Source organism: Clarias gariepinus, chromosome 24 (genome assembly GCF_024256425.1).
Source record: "Clarias gariepinus isolate MV-2021 ecotype Netherlands chromosome 24, CGAR_prim_01v2, whole genome shotgun sequence".
Lineage (NCBI taxonomy): Eukaryota > Metazoa > Chordata > Actinopteri > Siluriformes > Clariidae > Clarias > Clarias gariepinus.
In genome coordinates this window covers 10,649,067-10,676,849 of record NC_071123.1, presented here as the reverse complement: position 1 = coordinate 10,676,849, position 27,783 = coordinate 10,649,067, and the positions used below count along the sequence as shown (strand labels likewise).

The 27,783-nt window shown below is 37.8% G+C and overlaps 1 protein-coding gene across 4 annotated transcripts; it reads right to left on the bottom strand.

The window, feature by feature from the left end:
* Nucleotides 1-555: 555 nt before the first annotated feature.
* Nucleotides 556-26,128, bottom strand: tlcd3a (TLC domain containing 3A). 4 transcript variants are annotated; one of them, XR_008356263.1, is made up of 7 exons: nt 25,669-26,128; nt 10,684-10,770; nt 8,631-8,850; nt 6,038-6,133; nt 4,194-4,510; nt 2,145-2,213; nt 556-2,050 (listed from the first exon to the last, which is right to left on the bottom strand). XR_008356263.1 is itself a non-coding variant. In XM_053485360.1 (6 exons), exons 1-5 carry the CDS (start codon nt 25,788-25,790, stop codon nt 4,208-4,210), a joined length of 828 nt encoding a protein of 275 aa, XP_053341335.1. In that variant the 5' UTR covers nt 25,791-26,128; the 3' UTR covers nt 556-2,213; nt 4,194-4,207. The 4 variants fall into 4 exon arrangements, 3 of the variants coding, with proteins under 3 accessions (XP_053341335.1, XP_053341334.1, XP_053341336.1); XM_053485360.1 differs by having other exon boundaries at nt 556-2,213; XM_053485359.1 differs by lacking the exons at nt 556-2,050; nt 2,145-2,213 and having other exon boundaries at nt 2,854-4,510; nt 25,669-26,126.
* Between the last annotated feature and the right edge of the window lie 1,655 nt (nt 26,129-27,783).

Sequence of the window (27,783 nt, the reverse complement as noted above, 5' to 3'; positions counted from 1 at the left end):
CTTTCCATAGTCTATGATTGGGCATGTGAGTGTTTGGGCACGTGTCCTGTGATAGGTGGGCAGCCTATTTAGGGTGTCCCCTGCCTTTTACCCAAAGTTCCAGGCCCCCCTGACACCTTACGCAGAATTACAGAACATAAAAAGAGTGGATGAATTGTTCTGGATCTACCACAACCCTGACCAGAATAAAGCACTTCACTTAGGGTGAATTAATTAACCTGCATCTTTAACCCTGCATTTATAGCTTCATATTTTTTTTAACTCCCTTGCCATTTTTTTTATATCCAATCTTCCATTTTCTTATTTGTTTAATTAAAAAATAAAAGCTAAAGCTACACCAGCTTAATATGGTTGAATATTATAATTTAAATGAATTTGTGGCTTTGCATAACATTTAAGTACATGTGTTCCTAATTTGGGTGCTTCTAATTTAGGAAACATTTGGTTTGTGTGTGTGTGTTAATTATTTCCAAAAAAAAAAAAAATTACAGCAGATTCCAACTTGTCAATGCTGATTCACAACAATCAAAAAATAAATTAGTCTCTCAGCTGAAGGTTAGTTGTATGCAGTAGACAATTTACTTTTAAGTGACATTTTTTAAAAGGTTACACTACAAACAAATCAAAGGCTCATTATATATATCAAATCTTAAACATAAATATAATTATAAGATTAAAAGGAAAATAAAAAGAATATAAATCCACATTACTTTCACATAATTATCATCTCTGAGAGGTCTTTCCAGAACTGGGACAACGATGATGAGAGAAATATGTTTCTAGCATTTAAAGAAATTGCAATAAATATCAAAGGATTTCGCAGATGAGAAGCTGTCGAGTTCAAGTACAGCAGGATGCATTCAGGTATTGCTAATGGGTTCAGCCATAAATCCACTGGCTACAGAGCTGATTAAGCACTTTTACATATAGTGAAGTAAAAAAAGAATAGATACTAAACATAAGGGTGACACTGACTTAATTAAAATGTAAAACAAATTCTGGCAAAACCATTTTTAGTTCAGGTTTTGCCTCCAGCGAAACAGCAGGTAATATATTTGTCTTGGGTGTGAAATGTCATTAAGTGTTTAAAACCTGTTCTGAGTGGGGTATAAACCTCATGAGATGTTTAAAAGGCACAGGATCTTGGTGCAGAACAATATAGACCTGCCTCAACCTCAATACTGATTCTCATAAGTAACAGAGAAAGTAAGTTCTATAACCATAGGAGGGGCGTTCAAGTCAAACCAGGGGTTTTTGCTAATGCAGATGAAACAGAAGAGAGCTGAGAGTAAAAACTACCTTTTCTCTATATAATCCCGTGCTAAATAAATGCACTTATCCCAGAAAATTCTAGGCGCAGGGGTAGATAAGTGGTTAAGCATTTGGACTACTGATCAGAAGGTCCCAGGTTCAAACCCCAGCACCACCAAGCTGCTGCTGTTGGGCCCTTGAGGAAGGCCCTTTACCCTTAACAAAATGAGCACTGGTATAATGATATAAAATGCAAGTCCCTCTGGATAAGAGCATCGCCCAATGCCATAAATGTAAAATAACTTTTTAGCCAAGCTTCTGTAACATGCAAGTGGTGTTAGTGAATAATTGTGTGTACAGTTCCCACAGACAGATGCGTCTCCTCCAAAAGTTGGCATCATGATCCCACTAAGCTGGAATTATCAACAGACATACTTCCTTCTTTACATCATTTGCACCTTTTAAAAATTCTCACACTCTGTTTTCTGATTAAAATCTTCTGTAAACGTCAATCGGTTTTACGCCTTCATTCATGTGAATTTTTTTTTCTTTTTTAAGTGAGGGTTTGACTTAAATGCACCCCCCCTACAGCAGTGACATAAAATGACCTAGATGATTTAACATTAACATAGCCCACCCGCCAAAAAACAAAACAAAACTTTTACCAGTTCTTATTTTTAACACTGTGCAAAAAGATCAGCGTATACAAAACACTTAATATACTAAAAGAATTCGAGTCTGGCAAGTTGTATTTATTAGATATTGTTCAGTAAAGTGCCTGGCAATCTTTGGTCTCCAACTGCAAAGATTACAACAAAAGCCATGTTGGAAAACAAACCACCACAAATTAAGCACAAATAAAAATGTCAAGACTCAGTTGTGTCATTCTATACCTTTTCCCCCATTTCACTGGTACAGGCTTCATATCTTCATAGTTCAGTTGATTTTATCTTTACCAAAACCTGAGCAGAAACAAAGCCTCATATGAGACTAAGCTTAAGACTTACTATAATGATGTTAGGCCGTCCATCTAATAATATTCTGGCTTTGTATGTGTGTATGCATTATGACCCTTGATTTCTGCAAGAGTAATGTATTTCAATGCTCGCATTTGAGGCTTTAAATCATTATTTCCCACAATGCACTCAATCACAGGATATAAGTTATTGATAAAGACTTATAATATAAATAAAAGATCAAGTAAAGAACTAATGGGATATATTAGCAATAGTAATAATACAAAATGTCAGCTGACTAATTGTATTATTTATAATTTTTATGTATTATTTCTGTCCAAGTCTCCAAAATGATCTTTCAAAACTATTTGCAATCCTCTGGAGAATTAATCAATGGCCTTTTGCATTTACCGTGAATTTTAGCCATTTAAACAAGACTCGCTGCACTAGAACTACAAGTGTAATGAGGCTAATCAGTAGTGTTTTTGGTTGTCCATGATGGCTGCCTCCATGGCTTCATATTCATTCATTCAGAAACAATTTGTCAATCAAGTCTTCAACCTGTTACAATTAAATGTAATTAAGTGGAAAATGTGCATTGTATGTGTTAATGTTTATATAGTGTCCAAGAACCAAGTAAAAAATAAAAATAAAATAAAAATAGAAAAATAGAAGCAGGAAGCCTAAAAACTCTACATGCAGTGACATGTAGAGATATTTCTCTTCCAACAGGCAGAAAGCAGGATTAACACAAACCTGTAAAACAAACCCAACCTCACACTTAAATAATTGTATTGCAATATATATGATGTGTACCTTTTGTATGTAAACCTTTAAAAGGTACATAAGAAATATAGAAGTTACAGTAATAAAATAGTGTATCCAAATGATATACAATGTGTCTGTGTGTGTATATATTAGTGGGAAACCAGTAACCTACAATCATATTGAAATTATTCTCTCTGTTCTGTAACAGCTTCTACACAAACACTGTCCTAAACTAAAAGTGTAGGGCAGTACCTGTTTCAGTCACTTTATGAAAAGTAGTTTAGTTTTATTTGTCGAAAATAAATAAATGGTCCCATTTTAAGAAAAATGTTTCGCTTAAACTGAAGCACCCCGAGATGATGTATGCATGGAGGTTAAGCAATCAGCAATCTGAACACCATAGCAACTCTACAATCATATAATAATCCATAATGCTTTATAACACTCACTGTGAACAGGAGACATGAAACTCTACTACCTCCTTCTGGCCTGGAGGAACTCCTGCATTCATTTTCCACATGCATCAATGTAACGTCTAATGAGGCTTTTTAAGGAAGACTAAAAGCATTCATTCAAGATAGTCTTAAAGTCAATCACAGCTAAATGTGAACAGCCATAAAGAGAAAAAAAACAAATAAATAAAAGAAATAAAATAAAAATGCAATGTTGAAGCAGTTAAGGCCAAGCAATGGGACATGAAGATGGCTGCTAAAAATGATTAATGGTTTAACGGTTTATGAAACTGCTACAAAACGATAGAGGTTATTCATAGTTTAAACAACATTCAATATTTCAGTTAGAGTTGGAAGAACATCTAAGAAAAGCGGGAAAAAAATGATTAATCCGAATTCTGAACAGTCTTTCAGCAGAATTAAGACACGACACAGCACTCAGATCTTTTCACTCCCCCTCCCAGCCATAAATCATAATGTAATACCATGAGGCAGAGCACCAGTATGATCACACACACATGCTCTCACAGCAGAAAGGACCAGTTCACCCCAGGAGTGTCCTTCAATACATTACAGCATTTTAGGATTGTAACAGCTATATATATATATATATGTATGTGTGTGTGTGTGTGTGTGTATGTGTGTAGATGTGTGTAAAGAAATTGTAAGTAGACCTTTTATAGAATAACTAAACAGCAGAAGCAGTTATAGCTGATGCTAATCTCTTCTGGAGTATCTGAAAGCATGGTTCTTGCTGTGCCATTACCAGATCTCCGTCCTCTATTCTGCCTTGGAATGAGGTGATGAGGTTGAGTTCTGGTTGTTGGTGCTGCGCTGGCGCATGTAAAGACGGTAGCCCTTTCGGCAGAGCAGGATGAACCAGTAGACTTGCGGCGCGAGGATACACATGTTGCCCAAGTTAGCGTAGAGCGGGATGTGCAGAGGCACGGCATAGAGCGGGAGGCTGTAGTGATCGCCGTAGACCCAGTACATGTAGGGGAAGAGAACAATGCGGCAAAGGAAGAAGCTTAACAGCACCATGCAACCGTTCACTTTGTGCAGCCAGCAGTTTTGCAGACCGACCTACAGGGGTAGACAGTGGTGGACAAAAAGAGGAGAAATATTCAGATAGGGGACTGCAAGGAAAATGGGACATATTTGCAAACACTTACAAAAAAATTATCACAATCAACATCAGGCTTTAAACTCAGATTACTTCGAAGTCCATATACAGCTTGGACTTTGGAGCAAAGGAAAAAGGTCATGTGGTCTGATGAGTCCAGATTGATCCTATTCCAGAGAGAAAAGTGTGTCAGGGTAAGATGGGAAACAGATGAAGCGATGCACCCATCATGCATAGTGCCCCCTGTACAACTGGCATTTTTTTTAGGACAATTCAGCTCCAGAAACACGAGGAATCATTTTAAAATACCCTGGCCATCACATTTTAAACAGACTGCATATACCGCTTACCTAATATATTTAATAGATTCTTGAGGATTAATGGCTTTGCCCTACAGAGACAACTTGGTGGTCGTGGGATTTGAACCTGAGACCTTCCAAACTGTAGTCCAATGCCTAAATTACTGAGCTACCCCTGACCTAATTTAAGTCATGACTTCTAAGTGAAATTTAAAATAAATTCACTGCATTGTCAAATCTAGACAGTATAACTATACACAACCCAAACAATTCAGTGTAATGACTTGTGGTCAACTTGTGTTTGAAAATTGTTCCATGGTTCTTGAAGAGACTGGAAACAACCAGGGCTCCACATTTATTATTAAAAGAGTGGTAACCACAATGAAATTGTCTTCAGTGAGTGGCCAGTTCAGAAACTAAAAAATGTTTAATTACTATCCAATTTAAATCATTTTAATGTTAAATTATTACCGAAAGTGGCAAACTCTCAGGAGAGTCACAGCAGATCACGTTATTGTAATTGCACACATGCTAATATTTACTTTAGTTTTTTTGCCTGTAGTATCGTTCATTTAAGCAGGAAGGCAAAATTATTGTATTTTCTAACATGAAAAACAGTAACACACAAGTTAAGAAATGGCTTAAAAGAAAATTCCAATCAGAGAGACAACTCCAAATTGTGGAGAACTAGGTATGCTTGAACTATTTAGCAGATTACCTCATCACAAAACCAACTGCATGAAAAGTCATTAAACAGAGATAAGAAAGGAAAAGAAATTAAAGACTGACATCCAATTAAAAAAATTATGGAAATAAATGAATTAGAGGGAAAAAAATAAATAAATAACAGCAGCAGGCCGTGAAACACAGAGATGAGAAAGTGCTTAACTCTTTGCCTTATTTCTGCTTTTGTTTACACACTAGTTTTTTTTTTTTTTACCCAGGTTTCAGGAAAAAGGCCTGACGGACAGCACCTTTTTTCCAGGCCGACCTGCAGAAACAGCACTTTGGAAAGCTGCTGAGCAGAAAACGTTCAGAGAGCGAATGCACACTGGAGCGACCTCAGTGAGAACAGAGTTAACGATTGACAGTTTCCAGAGATCGGCATATCTGTAAAGTGGACATCAAAGCCTTGCATTTAGTAGGGGTGTGCGTCTGTGTGTATGTGTGCGCGTGCGCATATGTTACCTGAATCAGGATTTTGCCCAGTGAAACAAAAGGTGTGCTGATTTCTGTCAGGAAAAGGCAACCGATGAAGAAATCACCGTGGTCGTTCCTGAAGAACTGAAACAAAGGAAAAAACACAGTCCGCATCATACACATAAAGAAAATGTCCAGGCAGGAATGTTGTCTCATTCTCGTAGTCCTAAACAACTGTAACAGCAGTAAAGTAGTATAGCCTGGATACGTCAACATAAAATCATCATCAATTCTGGCCATCATGTTGCCTTGTACAGGGGTTGGACAATGAAACTGAAACGGCTGGTTTTAGACCACAATAATCTATTAGTATGGTGTAGGGCCTCCTTTTGCAGCCAATACAGCATCAATTTGTCTTGGGAATGACAGATACAAGTCCTGCACAGCAGCCAGAGGGATTTTGAGCCATTCTTTTTGCAGAATAGTGGCCAGGTTACTACGTGATGCTGGTGAAGGAAAACGTGACTCGCTCCTCCAAAACACCCCAAAATGTCTCAATAATATTTAGATCTGGTGACTGTGCAGGTCATGGGAGATGTTTAACTTCACTTTCATGTTCATCAAACCACTCTGTCACCAGTCTTGCTATGTGTATTGATACATTATTATACTGATACACGGCACCGCCTTCAGGATACAATGTTTGAACCTGGAGGTGCACATGGTCCTCCAGAATGGTTTGGTAGTCCAAACGGAAGTGATGCGCCTATCTAGCACAAGTAATGGGCTTAGGGAATGCCATGATATTGCAGCTCAAACCATTTCTGATCCACCCCTATGCTTCACTCTGGGCATAAAACAGTCTGGGTGGTACGCTTCTTTGGGGTTTCTCCACACCGTAAGTCTCTCGGATGTGAGAAAGACAGTGAAGGTGGACTCATCAGAGAACGATACATGTTTCACCTTGAACAATCAAACTATGAATAATAAAACACAAATATTTCTCTGTCTCTTTCTCTAGGCTTTTCCTGGTGCATCACCGCACAAGAGATTCAGAACTCATATACTTGATTATCTGCGTGTACACAAAAGACATAATGAATAAATGAGGAGGTGAAACAGTTACCGAAACAGACAGCAGCCTCTCTCAATGTAACACTATACACCAGAATCCCAGCAGTGTGTGCATGTGTGTGTGCGCGTGTATGAGAGAATGAGTGAGGACACCAGGTGCTGATGGGTATATAAAAACGATAAGCCCAGGTACTAATATATACTAAAGTATATGGGCTGACTGCAAGTGTTAGTTTTTGTTATTATGATGGAAGATGGAAGATCACTTCTCACCAGCACGTACAATAAAAAAAAAAAAGAAAAAAAAAGAAAACGTCTGCTTATTCTTATAGTCATTAGATTAAACAATCAAGGTGCAGCAGCACAATGCATTACTGTAAATAATGCACATAAAAGGTCATGTTCCATACTTAATGTTCACATCAGAATGGGGACACTGAGTGCTTTCGGTGACTTGGCCTGGTTTTTGGTGCAAGATGAGCTGGTCTGAAGATTTTCGGGAGGGGCTGACTTCACGTACAACACTGTACAGTGTTTACACAGAAACAGGCCAGGCAATGTTTTCTCAATACTCATTATCACTCATCATGTCAGCTGCAGTTCCGCCATGTTGATGAGAGAAAGGATGAAGGAGAACACTGCTGACAAAAGAGCTGTGGAAATTTAATTAACCGCTCTTTACAACTGTGATACACAGAAAAGCAACAGAGAATGTAAAATGTGATGAGGATGGGGCTGCTGCAGAGGAACACCACATTCATTTCACTCATGTAAACCAAGAACAGGCTACATTTAAACTTAGGCATTTGGCAGACGCTGTTATCCAGAGTGACTTACAAAAGTGCTTTGAAGTTTCCCTCATTGGATAGATCCTTAAACTGGTTACTACGTTACTAAACAAATACCATCAGTCAAACACTGTAGGGTAGGTTTTTTGTTTGTTTTTGTTTTTTTTCACCTGTTTGTATTCTGAAATTCTCAGACCTGCCCATCTGGCACCTACACCCATGCCACCATTGTTGGTTCCCGAGATCACATTTTCCTCATTCTGGTATGACCATTACCTAAAGCTCAGTTTTACAGTACGTACCTTCAGCCTTTAAAATATTTTTCTTGAAATATAAACGTTTTGTGTTTGTATATTTGTGCTTAATATCTGTGTGTATCTGTACATGATGGTATATGCAGCAGCTGTGTGTGAATAATAGAAGGCAGGGTCACTTGATCTCATATCACTACTGACATCACAGCACAGCGAAACAAAAGGCCAGGTTTCCTCCACACAGCAACATTACACTCCTGTTTATGTGTGTGTGTGTTTCCCCATCCATCAGTACTAGCAGTGTGACTGCCATCACCGTGATAACACCCTCCTCCACCAGGTTGCTCTGTGACAAAAGAGCTGCATTACATTCCCTCGCCACTACTCTAAAACGTTCCACTTGTTTGGACTTCATCGCTCTCTTCTGTATCTCATCTTTCAAGGTTTGCCAAACCCTCTCTAGGTGTCCTCTACTGTCTACTCATCCCTCAACCCCACAGCGTTTCTATCTCTCTCATCTCTCACCAGTGTAATAGGCAGGAGAATGGTGAGGAGTGCGATGTGATGAAGGACCAGGAGGAACTCTTTCCTCACAAATGAGCTGATTGTCTTCAGTGAGTGTCCTCTGTAATCCTTGTGGCCTTGGACCTGGAAGCGGTAGTAGTGGCTCAGGTACATGGCGAAGAGGTCATATGCCATATAGGGCACTCCATAACTGAGGACAAACGAAGTGGCCAGCCAATGCCTGAAAGACAAATTATAAATAATAAAAGTATTTTTTTCATTAGTAATAGTGATTCTTACCTTATCTATTGTTAGCTATAATCTTACATTCACATGCTGCATTTTCTGAATTACTCTACATGCTGCGATATACATGAATTAGCCTTATTGCTGTGTTTTACCATAAATATTAAAGATATTTAGAAAAGAAAATTGATTTATTGTAATTCTTTTGTGTGGCAATTTAAGTATCACCACACTAACTACGAAATCGATTTTTTTTAAATTATTTTTTAAATTTAGAAATGTTTGCATTTGAGGTGGTAAAAACATTGCAGTTCCTCTGTAATCCTACAGGTGGCAATCTCTAAACTATTCACACACTGGAAGGCAGCACTGCATCCTACTTCAATTTCAATATGGTAGGAGCAAATCTTTTGTTTAGAATTGTAACCAAAACTTGATACTTAACGAATCGTGATACAACTTGAATCGGTACCTAGGTATCGTGATAATATCATATATGATGGCTCCTGGTGTTTCCCATCTCATCCATTCATCTATCTAGGAACCTCTGTAGTCCAACGAGAGACTGTAGAGGTCAAGTTTGGCCATTGTATTAATTTCCTGCCGTCAACACTCACACGCCTACACACATCTGGGAACGCCAATTCACCTGCATGTCTTTGGACCATGGGAGGTAACCGGAGCACCCGGAGGAAACCTACTAAGCACGAGGAGAACATGCGAACTCCATGCACACAGACCTGACGCGGGAATTAAACCAGGGACCTAGAGGTGCAAGGCAACTGTGCTAACCACAAAGCCAATATATATTATTATATATAAAAATACAAAAATATATAAAAAAAAATACCTGTGCTGTAATGGGTCTAATGTAAACATATTTACCAATCCATGAACAAATATACCAGGTTTTTGCCACAACTTCCAGTTTAAGTGTCATTTTGTGTTTAACACCTGTTTTAAAAAGGTAAGAGTCAGGGTGCTTTAGATGAACGTTTATTAATATATATTTTAGAGAAATCTTGTAGACCAACCAAAATTTGGAAAGCACAATAAAAATAATAAATGCTGTACATGTTCAGCATATTATAGCCGTAAGCTTATTATTAATAGTTGAGCATTAAAAGTTGGTTGTGTTGTCAATAAACAACAATGAAAAAAGTTTTAAGCAAGTAAAGCAAGTCAGTTTTATTTAAAGCATGACTTTTGGACCCGTACTGAAATTACTAGTATAAGAATAAGTATAGGATACAAATTATGACCGAATTTATATTCTGTGCAGAGGATTCTCTTCATATTTCGATTTGCATCCTAAAAATAAAGAGGTTTAGAAATAGCTAAGTGTTCTGTTTTCAAGCCATATGAACATTAAAATTTATTTATCATAATTTATTTATAATCATTTCAGTTCAGAGGGTTTAAGGGTGTCTGGAAAGCGATAGTATACACAGTGTAAGCAAAGTAACTGTACTTGTTTTTTTTCCCCCTCTTTGTGTCTTTGACACACACACACACACACACACACATACATACACACATACACACACATACACACAGTGTAAGGGCTTAATAAGAGGTTTACACAACAGATAATAATGCCCTTGGTCATGAATGCTGCACACATTAACAAAAGCTTGTGTATATTAATTATGTAAACAGGTTCATCTACACACACAGACACACAAACACACACACAAAGAGAATCAGTCTCTTAATTGTGAACACGAGCTTGACTCGTCTACACAAGTGGGTGGATTAATGGACACTCTGACGGGCGGAGCCGATTGGTCGGTGAGACCGAGGCACAGTGTGGTGTTAGATGACTCACCTGTTTGTTATCACGTTCTCTCTGCATGAGGACACCACGATGATTCCAGCCGTGGTGGCCATGATGGCGTGAACAGAGGAGACCAGCCTGCAACAGACAGACAGACAGACAGACAGCACAGTGTGAATTCTAAACTAATAGGAATACACAGTATTGGAAAAAAAAAAAAACTATTTGCCCCTTCCTGATTTTTTTTACATACAGTACTTGTCACACTTGAATGATTCAGATCAATAAACAAATGTTAATAATATGCAAAAGTAACCTGCATAAATACAAAGTAGAGTACTTGAATAATTTCATTCATCAAGAGACAAAAGCTCCTCAAACCCGAAAAAGTAATTGCCCCTAAACCTAATAACTGGTTGTGCCACCATGGTTCATGGCTCCATTAATTATGGCAAGTCATCCAGGTCCTGAAGCGGCAGAGCAAGCCCTGATGATCACGCTACCACCATGTTTGACTGTAGGTATGATGTTCTTTTTATGCTTTTAAACGCTGTGTTAGTTTTACATCAGATGTAACGGGATGCACACCTTCGAAAAAAGTTCAACTTTTGTCTCATCAGAATATCTGCCCAAAGGTCTTGAAGATAATCAAGATGGGTTTTTTTGAAACTCTTTCATGGATGCAATTTTTTGCCCAGTTCTTTAATTATGAGCACTGACTTTAACTGAGGCAAATGAGGCCTGCAGATCCTTAGATGTTGTTCTGGGATTTTTTTTTGAGTTCCTGGATGAGTCGTCATCGTGCTCTTGGAATAATTGTGGAAGGCCGGCCAGTCCTGGTAAAGGTCACCACTGTTAGCTTTTAGCGTGCTATACTTTGTCAGACAGGTTCTATTTAAGTGATTTCTTGATTGAAAAAATCTGGCAGTAATCAGACGTGGGTGTGGCAAGTGAAATTTAACATAGCTTGAAATTTTTTTTTAAAAGTTCATTCATGATTTACCGATGGTCAAGTATGTTTGGACTTGAGTTATTCTTTAATAAATGAAATAATCATTTAAAAACATTTTGTAAAAGCATTTTGTATTTACTGGGTTATCCTTGTGTAATATTAATCTGAATTATTTTCCTTATTATATCCCTTTGGTCTCATTTATATATTCATCTTAACCAAGTGCTTTGTACTGCTCAGGGTTGTGGTGGGTCTAAACCAGAACACACCAGTTACAGCATCGTCACTCAATATAATACACACATTGTGACTTTATAGAATTTCCATTTAACCCACCTAGCTGTATATTCCGACAGCACAGCCAAGCAGTACAGCATTAACTGCTCCAGCCTTGGGAAAAATTCAATATCATTCAATAATTCAATATAACCTAGCTGAAATAGCCAAAGCAACAACAGCTATCAGGCTGCTATCTGTAAGTGTTACAAGCTGACGAGCAAATTTTTGTATGCAGGATCAGTGGACTCGCTAAACTGCTGATACAGCAATTACTAGTGTGGTTTAATCCAGTCAGCTTTAGATAAAGCCCTGTGACCCGTGGCCTTTCAAAAAGCAATAAAAACAAAAACAAGCAAACAAACAAAAACCCTACATGCTGTAACCTGTGCTGTCAATATATATATATATTTTTGTTTTGAATACTGATACCGTTATCAATTTCCATACTTTTCAATATTTTTCCTCTGAGCCAGAGGAACTAGACTTCTGACTACATTTCTGAACAGGATAGAAAGTTGAAAATTGCTCCCCCGGCATACTTTTTTCCATTCTTTCAGAATCTAACAGTATAACAGTTATGCTAGAATCCATCTTGAACAAGTCATTTTTTTGTTATATGATCATATATACACTGTATATATAAAAACAAAAAACAAAACCTAACAAACAAAAAATCCTGCCTTACTGCTGTCGACAGATGACTGTGCAGACAGTTGGCAATGATAATGGCATTTACACAGCTTAAAGACTCATATCTTGACCATAATTGGTATAAATATAATTATCACAACTCAGTTCCTTAATTATAAACTTCCTCTGACAAAGAAACTGTTTTCGGGTCCTTTCGGCTGTAAGCACACACTGTATGTAAGAATACTTGGTGAATTAGATGACTTGAATCTTGGCAGAACTTTACATGGTTGTCCAGGTTATGCAATTTTTAGATGCTCCCTAACTAACCCCCATACTTTAAAGTGTTAGAGTTAGTGTTGGAGAACTGTTCAAAAATAAATCAGTTGTACATGTTTTTACTCCAGAGTCGGAAAATAAACATTTTGTCCTTTTAAATGTTTAATTCTTAAGAAATAGAAAAAAAAAAACTTGAATGTGCAGTGAAATATCACTAGATTTCATTTTTTACCTTTTTGTCAATCCTATGCTAAAACATCACTGCTATTAGTGCTATGCACATAACCATAGATTCCGGTTATCCAGGTTAGACATTCGCACAGTAAAAATGGGGATTACTTCCACATGGAACGCACTATTCAACTATCTAGTACTATGGAACGTTTTCAGTGCTGATATACTGGTTCCTTAATCCCACCACTTACATTTACCTTTCAGGCACTTGGCATACACTCTTATCCAAAAGCCTGGTTGTACTTCAAGCACATTCTGGCTATTAACAAAAACTACCTTTATTAGTTGTAGTCAATTATGTTTGTAATCATTTTAATAAATAAAGATAGTGGTCAAAATTGATCCACATCAGGACCAACATCAACACATGTACTGTACACAGCTGGTCAATTACTAATAGAAATGATGGATATTAAAGATTTGCACCTATATATTTGCCAAGCATGATTTCATACTAAAACATGGTAACATTCTTTGACTGAGAGAAATAATAAGCAATGTCTGGGCTGCATGAAAAAATAAAAACTTACTGGGATTATTTAGCCACATATTGCGACTTTAACTGCAATATTTAACTATTAAATGTATGATTAAATGAACATATTCAATTATATATATATTATATAAAAAAAATATATACCTAAGATAACAGCAAATAATGGCACAAATGATACCAGGGGTGTTATTAAAAAAAAAAAAAAAAGTAAAAAAGAAAAAAACTTACATTATTGACAAACCCTACTTAAATTCCTGACTATATGTATTATATCTGTAATAAATTTCCCAGTCATACTGGTCAATATTTGGATTTCCATTTTTATGCGATTCATTTTGAAGCACTCATCTAACACACAACATGGAATTTCTCCCTGCAGGTCTAATGAGATTAAATCAAGTACTCCTACTTGTGCATATATAAAGTCATATGAGAAAGTAGACAGAAGTGCAAAGAGATTTCCCTAATTCATGCTTTAAAAAGAGAAACACACACACACACACACACTAATAAAAACTGATTGTCTATATTAATTATGTAAACTGGTTCCTTTTGTTCTCAAAGTGTCTGTGTGTGTGTGTGTGCGTGTGTGTGTGTGTGTGTGTGTGTCTGTGTGGGGCTTTGGAAGAGAGAGGCAGCACCTCTATTTGACACACACACACTCATTTTATCATGAGTGTGTTAATATGGCTAAAATGCACAGCAGGAACAAGAAGCCTGTCATTAGCAAGGATTAAAACGGCAAAATAGAAACAATTTTTGAAATGAATAAAGAATATATAAAAAACTATTTTAAATGTTTGTCCTGCACCAAGTTAATAATGAATGTGAAACTCGTCTGCTCTTGGCTAACAGCTAAATGGCTCCTTTTTTCCGTATGGGGTGACATGAACTCGTCATGACAACACCGGTCATGTGACCCGAGGCTGCCAGCTTACACTGGAGTAGGCTGCAGGATAAGCGGCCCCTTCCTGAAAAACACACGCGCGCACACACACACACACACACTCCCATGCACAAATAAAGAGCTCTGCCCCCCAATAACCCCTAGTTCGTGAAGACTTGCAGGCTGAAGACTGTCACAAGGCCCAGATTTCCACAATCTCCTCTTTGTGTGTGCCTGCCTCATTCAGAGGGCTGGATAAGGAGGGGCGAGTCAGGCCAGAGGAAAAGGTGGTCTTTGTTATGTTTTGTTTTGTTTTTTGTAACATTTTTGTCTTTTCTTTCATTCTCATATCAAGATTAAGACACGAGTGTAATGCCCACACCAGAGGTTCAGTAACACCCATTCCCTGTTTTTTTCCAGTTCTATTGCTTTACAAATCTAAAAACTTATACACCAATAAAAACACCAATATATTCTTTAAAAGGTTTCAGACCCTTTGCACCTACCCCGTAGCGTAAGACACCAAAACAATTGTTTTAAATATTTTGTCTTAAATGTGGAAAAAAAAAATTTAGTTATGAATCGCCATTCTTAGGTGTGATGATTTAATTAAATCAGCACCAACTGTAGGTCTCGTAATATCCCCGTATCATCGGGTGGTTTCACATCCCTAAATCATAATACATCATATGTCTGACCATCTAATCTCTCCAAATGTGTAAAAATGCAGAAGATTTTCACTTTAAAAGGTACAACATGATGCAGGATGCATTTCATGGCAGCATACAGATCATATGCAAATATTTTATAAGTAAAACTGACTAAGGAGCTGTCAATCACTAGGGTTAGGTAACCCTAACGTGGTGGCTGCACTTGACAAGCGATTTAAAAACATGGTGTGTTGAGGTCTCAGTGGTGTAACCAGTAATCAAATTCAGTGGAATAATAAATACATTAAATAAAATCATAATTGCTTTTCCTCATCAGTACAATTAAATCTGTATGTGTGATGCGCTCATGCATTTCAGGTGGATGTTTAATAACAGATCATTTAATTCTGACACTGCCCAAACATTTAATCTTCTGCTGTTTCATATAACTTTATATCATTTATATTTTTTGTAAAAAAAAATTACATATAACTGTCATGAAATGTACTTATGCTAAAAACGATTAACGATAAACAAGGTGTACGTACATCTATTTTTATGAAATTAATCCTGATCTACTTTATAATACAGTAAAAAGTCATTTCTTTAATCAACATTGAGACCAACTGATGTCAACCTTATATCATATAAAGTCTGTCTTGTATCATTTGTCTGCATCTTGTATGGTGCAGCTCTAGTTAAGTTTAATGCGGGTATACACAGAGCCTTAAATCCTTACAAAGACACATCCAGGGAGAGACAACAGTTATAAACAAATCTAATCTAGTGGGCAGTATTTGGAGTAAGCTCTTGAAACACTACGCACTCAGTTGGGCAGAGAGAGACACCTTGTTTTGAATGTCCAGAGAGACTGCCGCCTTATTATAACTTCTGTAATGCTCCTCTTTAAAATGGAAACAAATTGTTTCTCTGAGCCGCACTAATGGCCAGAATTACTCACACCATTTTACTTATTCCTAAAGTTTATATACAGTAGAACTAATGGGTATGACGATGCAGTAGGATGAGACAATAGATATCGTTTTTTTTCCTTGATACAATGTGATACAATTAAAAGTTCACTGACAGCAAAATGCAAATAATATATCTTAAAATATGACATCTGATAAAAATGATTTGGTCTTAATGTTATGGAGATCCATGGTGATCTCATTAGCCTTGAATGCTAATGCGGCTTGAATGCAACACAGGGCTTATTGCAAGAGAGTGTGGCTGAACGAATGCATGACGTTTTATCTCCCGCCTTATGTTAAGAGCACATACATGCATGAGAGAGATAAAAAGATAAAGGGGAAGGAGAGTTTGAGTGAGTGCATGTTAAAAGAAAAAGAAAAAAAATGTTTGTTTTTTTTGCTCTCAGTTTTGAAAAAAAGCTGCTCGGCTGGAGTGTTAATATTACCATATTTTATACACATTCGTAAAGTGTAAAGCATGCAAGTTATGTTACCTTAAACGTTTAAAATAAAAAGGTGCTGGTTTAAGAGGACCACATAACACATACTGTGACATTTTTGTATCACGCTAAATTATTTTCATTGTTAGACTGGAGGAAATTAATATTATGCAGTGGTACCTCGGCATACAAATGCTCCGCAGTGCAAACTTTGACCTTAAGAACAAAAATCTTTGCAAAAACTTTGGCTTGGCATACGAAGCATTTTCGCCATACAAGTGACCGAGCCGGTTGTGTGTACATCCGGTAGCCGATCGAAACTTGTTTGCAGCAGTGGAAAGCCAAGCGAAGCGAGTTTACTTTTTTTTTTTTGGCAAGATTTAGTGAAAACACAGCACCATGAGTCCCAAGATTGTTAGCAATGTCACTAGCAACAGAAAAAGAGAGCCACTTTGAGTTTCGTTTTAAAACAACCAGTGGCAAGAGGGATCATAAATTAAGATTAAGCGAGGTTTATTCAATATTTTACATAATTTTCATTTCTTTTGTACATGTCTTAATATGCAAAAATATACTTCTAGTGTTTGAAATTGGTCTAATTTTTTATTTTTAGGTGGATTAAATTTGTATGCCGAGGTACCACTGTACATACCCTATATTATACACTGTATATATACATACGGTACCTATTCTTGATTTTATTGCCACATAATGTTGAGTCTACACCTGACCAACTGAAGCAACTCATGTTTCTTGTACATTGGCCACTACTTAAGATGTGTGCATCGCTTAATATGCTTCCCTTCTTACCCTGATGTGCTCTGGAATTGGGTCAATCTGGACTCATCAGAACACATGACCTTTTTCTATTGCTCCAAAGTTCAATCTTCATGCTGCATAACACACTAAAACCTTTTTTCCTGCCGAGTCTCACCATCAATTGGTTTTCTTATGGTCACACACACTCATCACATTGGGCATGTGGAAATGCTCTTACATTCACTATTAAACAGAGCTGTAATGTCTACTGTGTTTTTTTTTTTATCATGCATCATTACTAAATGTTTAAGTGATCTCCAGTCACCATTTTTTTTCTTTTAACATTTATTTTACAAAGTTGAAGATTCCACACAGTTCTTACAGGATTTAATAATGTGTTGGACGGCTCTTAACCCTGTTCCAGTAACTTTAAATATCCTTCATTGTTTTTCGCAGTGGTGACTTTTTGGCCTGGCAGTGTATTTGTGCTCCTTTAAGGTTTACAACCATTTTGAAATCTTAGTCATATGAAAACCTTATGTTAATTTTTTTTTTTTAACTTCTCATTGCTAATTTTAGCTTTGTACTGTCTGGTGACAATTAAAAGAGAGCATCTGGCAGACTTTGAAGTCAAAATGACTCAGCGTGTAATTTAACAGAAATGAATTATTTAGTGGAATGCTGCGTTGAGTGGATTACACCAACAATAGACCAGCATGCAGTTCTTATTAAATGCGCTGTGGCCCTCATGCTAAGAAGGAAAAGGTTGATCTTTTGACCTGAGGTAGGGGACACATTCCTGGATCTAGTCAGAGTAAACAAAAGTGTCAGGCTTCTCCTCAACATTGAAGTAATCCACACTAATATGTGAAGTTTAAATGGTTTATTGTACTTGGATTACTGTAAAAATGTTATATACACACACACATACACAAATACACACGCATATACACACACACACACGGATATACACACACACGCACGGATATACACACACACGCACGGATATATATTTATATATATATATTTATATATATATATATATATATATATATGGCAGTGTGTGTGTATGCGTGTTTATATGTGTGTGTGTATATGCGCGCGTGTATATATATTATATATATGCGTGTGTATATATGTGTGCGTGTGTGTATATGCTTGTGTATATATATGCGCATGTGTGTATATATGCTTGTGTGTATATACGCGCGTGTGTGTGTGTATATACGCGCGTGTGTGTGTATATACGCGCGTGTGTGTGTGTGTATATACGCGCGTGTGTGTGTGTGTATATACGCGCGTGTGTGTGTGTATATACGCGCGTGTGTGTGTGTATATACGCGCGTGTGTGTGTGTATATACGCGCGTGTGTGTGTGTATATACGCGCGTGTGTGTGTGTATATACGCGCGTGTGTGTGTGTATATACGCGCGTGTGTGTGTGTATATACGCGCGTGTGTGTGTATATACGCGCGTGTGTGTGTGTATATACGCGCGTGTGTGTATATACGCGTGTGTGTGGCACACGCATACACACATACAGGCACCCACACGCATACAGACACAGGCTGGATAAAAAAAAATAAATCACAAAGGTCAAATTATTGGGCTGCATCAAGGAGATTTGATGCAACTGGAACTGGGTTAAGAACCCAACAACACATTATCAAAACCTATAAGGTTAGTGCTTAACCATCAACTGTACAGGAAAAAAAATTATGAATTGAGATCATTTAAATGCTTTGTGAAGTTGCATGGTAAAAACAGTAAAAACCTGGGCTTTGTTAAATAGTGAAAGTAAGAGCATTTCCATATGCACTCAGTGTAATGAGAACTCACAGGAATGAGATTAAACAGCTGTGTGGAGGGGAAAAAAATACACACCTGTTAGTGAGACTAATCAAAAAAGGGCTTCAATTGTTAGAGAGCATAAAGTTTGGACTTTGGAGCAATGGAAAAAGGTCATGTGGTCTGATGAGCTCAGATGTACTCTAATTCAGAGCGATGGGGGCAACAGGGTAAGAAGAGAAGCCCACTGTACAAGCGTCTTTTGGCAGTGTTATGATCTTTAGTTGCTTCAGTTGGTCAGGTCTAGGCTCAGCAATGTTATATGGTGATAAAAGGAAGTCTAGACTACCTCAATATACTACAGTACATGTTTAGATCAAGAGTGGTTCTGGGAGCATGAGAAATTATTTTAAACAATAATTCGCCACCACACTGTGTGCCGTAATCAAAGCTAAAGGTGGTCAATGTAATCTTGGAGATTTTTTTTTTGTTGGCCGGTTAGAGACTTTTTTTTTGTTGGCCGGTTAGTGTATCTCACACAGGAGCTGTAAGGCAGACTGACGGTGTCATTTATCAGTGCTTGGAGTGTATTTGTCAATCCTACTGAATCATGGTAAAGGGATTATCTGATACCTGATAACTTGTAATATTATTACAATATACTAATCAGTCATATATGCTTATAGAAGAGAATTCTGTCTTAATTAAGATTTCACATGAAAAGACAAATCTCAAAAAGTGTACTATTCTAAAATGCAAAGTTGTTAAAATATTGCAACATGAATTTGACTGGGTATAGACCAAGCTTTAAGCTTTTCCAAAACCATCTCTTTTTACCTTAAGCAACAGGTCATGTGCTTCTAGAAGCTTACAACAATTTGAGTATCAATACTTAAAGAAATATAAATAAGTTTCATTTAAATTTTTTATTGTTTGAAATGAGACAGTACAACGCTGAAAATGGTCATTTTAAGGGCACATATAAAATCATTTCTCCAAAACAGATAAGGTTAGCAACTTGAAACTTTTAGGGAAGCAGGACTAGTCACTTCCATGTTGCATAAACGTTAGAAATAGCTTCTTTGGCACGCACATTCTGAATTATATGTACAACGTATAAAAATATTTACAAAAATAATAAAATAAAAAAATTATCAGAATAAATATTATAGTATTTATTAGTAGTATATAAATATTAAAGTCAGCATAACTTTTTTCTATATTAATTGACTGGCTGTATAACTGACTGGTAATAATAAATGACTGGTCATTCAAATTGCAGATGTCGTTTGAGTAAACTCTTCCCCTATATCAGGGGCACTTAATTAAAATTTAAGAAGGTCCCATCAATAATATTTTCTTCAAGCCAAGATCCGATTTGCATGTTGCGAGTTCCATGCAAGGATTCAGATATTGCAAACATTGCAAGTCTATAAAAAATAAGCAATTTAAAATTTCCATAGCATTTCAATAATGTTGGTCAATTTTCAGTAAATAATTTTCCATGCTGTAAATTTTCACTCTGGAATACAAACAACAATTTAAACAAACCCTTAGTGAATCTTTATTTGCATGCTGCTGGGCAGTAAATGAATGTGAAAAGGACTGGTGGTTGCTCGGTCATACCGGGCGCTCTCAGTTCAGGTATTTTACACGCCACGGTTTCGGAACATACGAGACAAACTGATTCTAAACATGTACTGTATTGATCTGACCATTTATCTTTGAAAGTTCGGTTTTCACACTCTACTTTCCTTTTTTGGAGTAAGCCATATCCTTTCCATACACAGTAAACGATCACAGCCACCTCGAGAAAAAAGAGCTAGATTACTGGTACTATATATTACTTATTACATTTATCAGGAGAGCTTCAGAGTCCAGATAACTTGACACAGGTCGCGGCCCGCCCTTTTGTGATGCCTGACATAGTGTATTCAAAAGGTACAACTCAAAAAAGTCGGATTCACAAGCGATGCCTTTGTCATTGTTGAATCCACTTTGTGATGGTGACTACGTTCAGTGGTAGCTTTGTATAGAGGAAGAGTTACTCTACCAACATGCAATTTAAACAACTACAGTATATGAGTTAATTAAAACGTTATGGTCACTTTTGCATTACTTTCAGCACTGCCCTCGTATGTAACGTCAGCTCTTCTATGATAACCTTTAAGATTATTCTGGTACGCTAGAAAGAGCATCTTAAGCTAGTATTCTTTATGGAGCTTTTTATTCTGTTTGTTGCACAAGACAAAAAAATTATTCTGGAGGCCACAATATCATCAGCTTACTTGTCTCCACTGGCACTAACGCCAAAAAAATTTTTTTTACACTTATTTGCTCGTCTTAAGCATCAGGGCGACTGATTTGTCCTTCCCTGGCAATGTGTTAAACTTACCGTGTTTTCTACCCTTTATCTCTTTCTGACTACATAATCACTGTGCGATTGCTTGCATATCAATATCACTGGCGTGTTAGGAAATAAGTGATCTTACCATTGATTTAGAGAGAGCGGCTGACGGATATCCAGAGGACACAAGACTGGCTGAACTTAGGAGGTCAAGCTGTACCAACAATTGTTTTTTAGATTAACAAAAAAATAAACACTTATTGGTGCACAAATATTGGCTTCAATATTCGTAAAAATGTCTCCTGATAACTTTCTATACTTTATACTGAGTTCTCCAGTTTAGTCATCTCTTTAGTTGATCTCTACAGCCGCTAAAGTTAAATTACATGCATGCACAGTGTACAATTACTAACTGTAACCCATTATTGTTATACACCAGGGCTTTCAATGCCAGTCCTGGAGAGCCAGCGTCCAGCAATTTGTAACTGACCAACACCTAAACACACTCAATAAACCTGACAACTAACAGATAAGTCGAATCATCTGTGTTTAAACAGAATATTTATCAACCTGTGTTAGACACTGACCATCTTGGACCAAATTTGAAAAGCACTGGCATACACTATTGTTCAGCCCAGCCCTTCAGTGGAAACCCGCAAATCATAACCAACAATAACCAGACAATTAAGTAGATAATTAAGTAGCTTCCCACTTTAACACTCGATAATTCTAACGTACTGCAACATCATTCAACTCGTTGTATTAGAACTAATAGAGACTGTTGTACAGTACACCATTACTGCAAATAAAGGTTTTAAATGTTTTTATGTTTTTACTTTAGTTTATTCTGTGGTTAGTCTCAGCATCAGCTTAAAAAGCATGTGGAAAGGCAATATAAGTGGCGCATTAGAAATGCAGCGTGAACCAGCAAGCCGAGATCACTTTCCAAGGCAAAGCATGATGCTGCAATGGAAAATGGCTAGTGTTTGGGGGACTGGATTGGAAATGCTGACTAGGAAACACCGTTAGAGCAGACACTATGATTTTACAAGGGTAGAGGTGATGGGTTTAACAATGGCCACGGAGTTTACTCCTGCTAACGATACAAAGTCAAGCAAGAAATAACATTCCTGAAATTCAACATGCTGGAACAAATATGATGGAAATTTAATTACTAGAAGCAATTTCCCTCTGGGATTAATGAAGTTATTTGAAACTGAATCTTTAGAATTTTTTGGTTGGCACATTTTTCTGTTATATTGTTTGATTACTTCTTTGATTATACAACTATCTATACCAGAACAAAAAATACACATGTCAGCATTACCATAGAACTCTTAGCCACTCAACTACCATAAGCCCAACTACAAAAAAAATAGACAACGGAAAATCTTCTATACGTATTGGAACCAACCCATCGATACCCAACCTCTCTAGCAACTTCCTAAGATACGTCCAAGACAAAACTGTTCCTGTTATCTGACCTCCAAACTCAATTTCTCTGTTATCAGTGCATTGCTCATGAATCATACTCTCAATTACACTGTGATCTCATTGCACACATATTGATGACATTTTATTATATATAATAAATATGTACTTACGTATTATTTGGTTTTATACCACAGAGCTGCTGAAAAGTTCAGTTCGAATTGGTCAGAAGGTCATTGGTCATTATATAGAACAGCATGGTTCAGGCAATAGCACCAGCTGCAAAATTTATATTAATGTACTTGCTCTAATATGATAGCATTTCTATAGTAGCAGTGTAAACAGGGACACGCATGGTGAACCCTCAATATAAATAGATTTTAATAGGGTGTAGTCACTGATATGGTAGGATTTCCTGTTATGAGAAAACTCAAGTGCCCGTGCTTTATGTAATGTTAGAGTTAAAGCTGTAAGATTACAAGGAAAGTCTTCAGAATAGAAGGGTTTGCAGCTTAGGGAACAAAATATTCATTTGAGTAACTTTAACAGCATGATGCCATTTGCTGCACACACAGTTAACATAAATCAATCCAGCTTATCAGTGCATTAAACCTAAAACCACTGAATGAAGAAGAAAAAAAGTTCTGTTTTATTTAGAGCCCCTACATCTTATAATCACCTTATATCTACCTTGTGTCCGTAGACACTGGTTAAGTTTTTTAGGTCCCTACCCCCTATAGTACATGCATTGTTGTTATACAATCAAAAATAACTGGCTAGTAAGTGTAGTGTGTAAAGGGCCCAACAACACTACTGGGTCTGATAGAAGCTTCACACACACACACGCTACAACCATGTGACTGTACCTAGCCATAACACAACAGATAAATGGCGATTTTTTAAATTTGTTTTCATTTACAGTCTTGATTGTGTAAACAAAGTGGTTCAAGCATTGTGGTTTTTGGGCTTTTAAACCACTCTCTTTTTTTTTGGGTGAATTAACAACTTTTTTATGGCAATTGGATAGTGGGTATCCGTTAAGTTGTGGTGTATGAAAATTTTAAGCGAGTTTGAAACTCTTTAGTCGGAGGACTTCTGTAGTGCCACAATTAAGAGATCTCTCACTCATTCTCTTTACTGCTAATTCTGTACATGGTCACAGGAGGCTTGGATCCTATTCTGGGGGACACAAGCACTCACACGATCACTCACAATAGGGAATGTAAAAATGCCAATGAGCCTAATCTGCATGTCTTTGGATTGTGGAAGAACACCAAGAAACCCAGAGGAAACCCACCAAGCATGGAGAGAACATGCAAACTCCATGCACACAGACCTAAGGTGAAACTCAAACTTTTGACCGTGGAGGTACGAGGCCACAGTGCTAACCGATATGCCACTATGCCAACCACAATTAAAAGCTTTTCTTGAACAAACATTCTTTGTAGGACAAGGAAATACCCTTAAAGATGGGGGAACACTTTTAGCCGTAGATAAATTCCTAATGTAGCGTATGGACACACACATATTAGGTGTGTCCATACGCTACATTATACACCCTTAGGTGGCGTACGGAAACCCTTAGGTGGCGTACGAACACCTTTAGTGGTGGCGGAAACCCTTATGTGGAGTACGGACACCTTGAGTGTTGGCGGGAACCCTTATGTGGCGTGCGGAAACCCTTAGGTGGCGTGCGGAAACCCTTAGGTGGCGTGCGGAAACCCTTAAGTGGCATACAGACACCTTTAGTGGTGGCAAAAACCCTTATGTGTCGTATGGACACCTTTTAGAGTTGGCGGAAACCCCTAGGTGGCGTGCGGGAACCCTTATGTGGCGTACGGAAACCTTTACTGTTTGGCGGAAACCCTTAAGTGGCATACAGACACCTTTAGTGGTGGCAAAAACCCTTATGTGGCGTAGGGACACCTTTAGAGTTGGCGGAACCCCCTAGGTGGTGTACAGACACCTTTAGTGGTGGCAAAAACCCTTATGTGGCGTAGGGACACCTTTAGAGTTGGCGGAACCCCCTAGGTGGTGTACAGACACCTTTAGTGGTGGCAAAAACCCTTATGTGGCGTAGGGACACCTTTAGAGTTGGCGGAACCCCCTAGGTGGTGTACAGACACCTTTAGTGGTGGCAAAAACCCTTATGTGGTGTACGGAAACCTTTAGAGTTGGCGGAAACCCTTAAGTGGCATACAGACACCTTTAGTGGTGGCAAAAACCCTTATGTGGTTGTGGAATCCCTTATGGAGTTAACGGACACCTTTCACGGTGGCAGAAACCCTTAAATTGTGTACGGAAACCCTTAGGTTACATTTGGACACATTTAGTGGTGGTGGAAACCCTCAGGGTGGTCTCTAAACGCTTGTGGAGCCCGCTGGTAGGGGAACGCATTTAGCAGTGCACAAATACCCAAAGGCTTTAGCTCTTGTTGAAACTCCTTAGGTGGTGTATGAATAACTTCAGCAGTTCACGACTACCTAAAGTGTTGGAGGAAGACCTCTGTCTGTGGTTTAAACCACTTAGATGGTGAACTAATCCCTTTAATGGTGGTAAATCACCTTTGGTCCTGGATGGACATCATTAGTTTGAGTGGAGAACGCTTAGGGACTGGATGAGCAGATGAAAGCCTGAAGTGTAACTGGAGAGAAATGTACACGCTCATAAGAGATTATCGGTCTGATAGAGTGGACATCTGCCACCGACACACACGAAGGGGGAAAAAATAGGTTTAATCTGATTAAAAGTGTCACTCTGTCCTACACGGCAGCGGAGAAGCGGCCTAACTGTTGCTTATTATAAACCGAACATCGTATCAGCTCGCTACAGTGTAACGCAGGTCTGTAGCGGAAAGTAAAGCATCACATGTTCATGAAAAACTTTCTTACCTCTCGCTGACCAACACCACATCGGCATCGCTCCAGTGCCTGAATATGAGCGGCAGGGTTTTCCTAAAGGCCAGAAACAAGCCGGGAAACAGCACGACGCCGCTCAGCAGCACACACCACATCCTCAGTCCAACTCCGGGGAAACTTGTGCGATTGCTCAGGGTGAAATTCAGCCACAGGTGGCAAGCTCTCTCTCTCTCTCTCTCTCTCTCTCTCTCTCACACACACACACACACACACTTATACACATGCACTCACACACTGGTTCGCATCGAAAGCTTACTTGAATAATTCCTTACACATCATAGCGTTTTGCACGGAAATAATGACGTCCCAGTGGCGTGCGATTGGCTTAAACACGTGCTGCGGTATCTCCTGCTGCAACATGAAACTTGTTTTCCTCCGCAGCGAAGAGGAAAAGTCCTCAAGAAGCGGCGTTATCTGAATGAATGGAAACTCTGTTTTGGCGCCTTTCCTGCTCAACAGCGCCATGTAGTGGAGGCATTAGGAAGGACGGGTCGGGAGCTCAGTGCTGGGCATCACAACTCACTCGCTCTTTCAGGTCGAACTTTCCGAATGAGTGAAACGATTTTTTCCCCACTTTTCTTAAACTAGCACGCACCCATTATTATGTGTATTATAACACATTTATTTAATAGTTTAAGGCACAAAACAATTCTTTAAAATAATCTAAGAACGCGCGCGCGTGAGAGTGAAATAGATTTAAATGGGACGAAAAAGGTATGAAGGTAAATAAAACATCCTATATTTTTAAAGTGTGTGACAGTGTGCGCAAGAATTCACTGGCAATGTCTCTAACATCTTACATTAGTTATTTTGTAGAAAGATTCGTTAATATGGCGTCACAATATTAAAAACACCAAAATGCTAATGAGATTAAGTTTATTGTCATATTTCGCCCTCTAGTGGAAAAGCAGAGAATGACACGTTTTATTTCAATGTATCCACAACTGAGGGATAAAAAACTATATCTTTCATTATAAATAAAATTATGTATAAATAATTGTATTGTAACATTAATAAAATAAAAAACAAGAAACGTGTCACTCACTCACTGACTCACACTACTATCACTCCATCCATCCATCTAGAAACCTCTGTAGTCCAACTAGGGACCATGGAAGCCAATGGTGACCATTACATTACACTCATTTTTACGATGCCGTAGGATCTCCAGTTAACATACACACTACGGGTAATTTGGGAATCGCAGTTAGCCTAATCTGCAAGGCTTTGGACTGTGGGAGGAAACTAGAGAACCCAAAGGAAACCCACCAATCACAATGGAGTACATGCAAACTCCACACACATACAGACCCAAGGCAGGAATCGAACCTGGATCCTGAAGGTGCAAGGCCACAGTGCTAACCACTAAGCCACTGTGCAGTGAGAGGGAAATATATTAATAAATTTAGCCTGTACTGTATGTCTATATGTAAACTGTAATATCTTTCAGTACATTATCCATGTAATGCTCCAGTGCAGTTTGCAGACAAGCAGTCCCATTGCATGCTGTTTGCACCCAGGTCTCTCCAAGCATGATAAGCTAAATTAGAATCAGAATTAGGTTTTTTTGCCAAGTATGTTAACACATACAAGAAATCTGGTTCTGGCTGTTGGTAACTCAAAAGTCAAAACAGTGAAAAGTACAGACAAAAATAACAACACTGTACATGTCATTTACTTACAATACACTATCCAAAGGAAATACACAGCCTTCAAGAACTATACAAAATTCATAAAGAGGCAAGGCACGGCAAGTTTATTTGTATAGCACATTTCATTCATAATGGTAATTCAAAGTGCTTTAGATAAAAGAGAAGAAAATCATTAAATAAAATAGAAAATAATAGCAATAAAACTTTGATAAAACTTAAATATAACTAAAATATGATTTAAAATAAAAATAAAAACAGTTTGCAATGACACTTTTAAAACTACGTAGAATTTGATTCTTGACTTACTTTTAGTACCCTCCCAAAAAGCCTGACCCAGTTTTCCAGTCTGTCTATTAGTGTGTTATGATTGACAGTGTCAAACGCAGCATTAAGATTTAGCACTGATATTTTGCCAGATTTAGAATTTAAACAAATA

What these genes read in the sequence shown, in the direction of transcription:
- tlcd3a (XM_053485360.1), bottom strand. Translation starts at nt 25,790, where the DNA reads ATGTGGTGTGTGCTGCTGAGCGGCGTCGTGCTGTTTCCCGGCTTGTTT. An exon ending in TTCTCCTGCCTATTACACTG is followed by an intron (nt 6,134 to 8,630) that starts GTGAGAGATGAG and finishes CCTTTGTTTCAG; the next exon opens with TTCTTCAGGAACGACCACGG. An exon ending in TGGGCAAAATCCTGATTCAG is followed by an intron (nt 4,511 to 6,037) that starts GTAACATATGCG and finishes CTACCCCTGTAG; the next exon opens with GTCGGTCTGCAAAACTGCTG.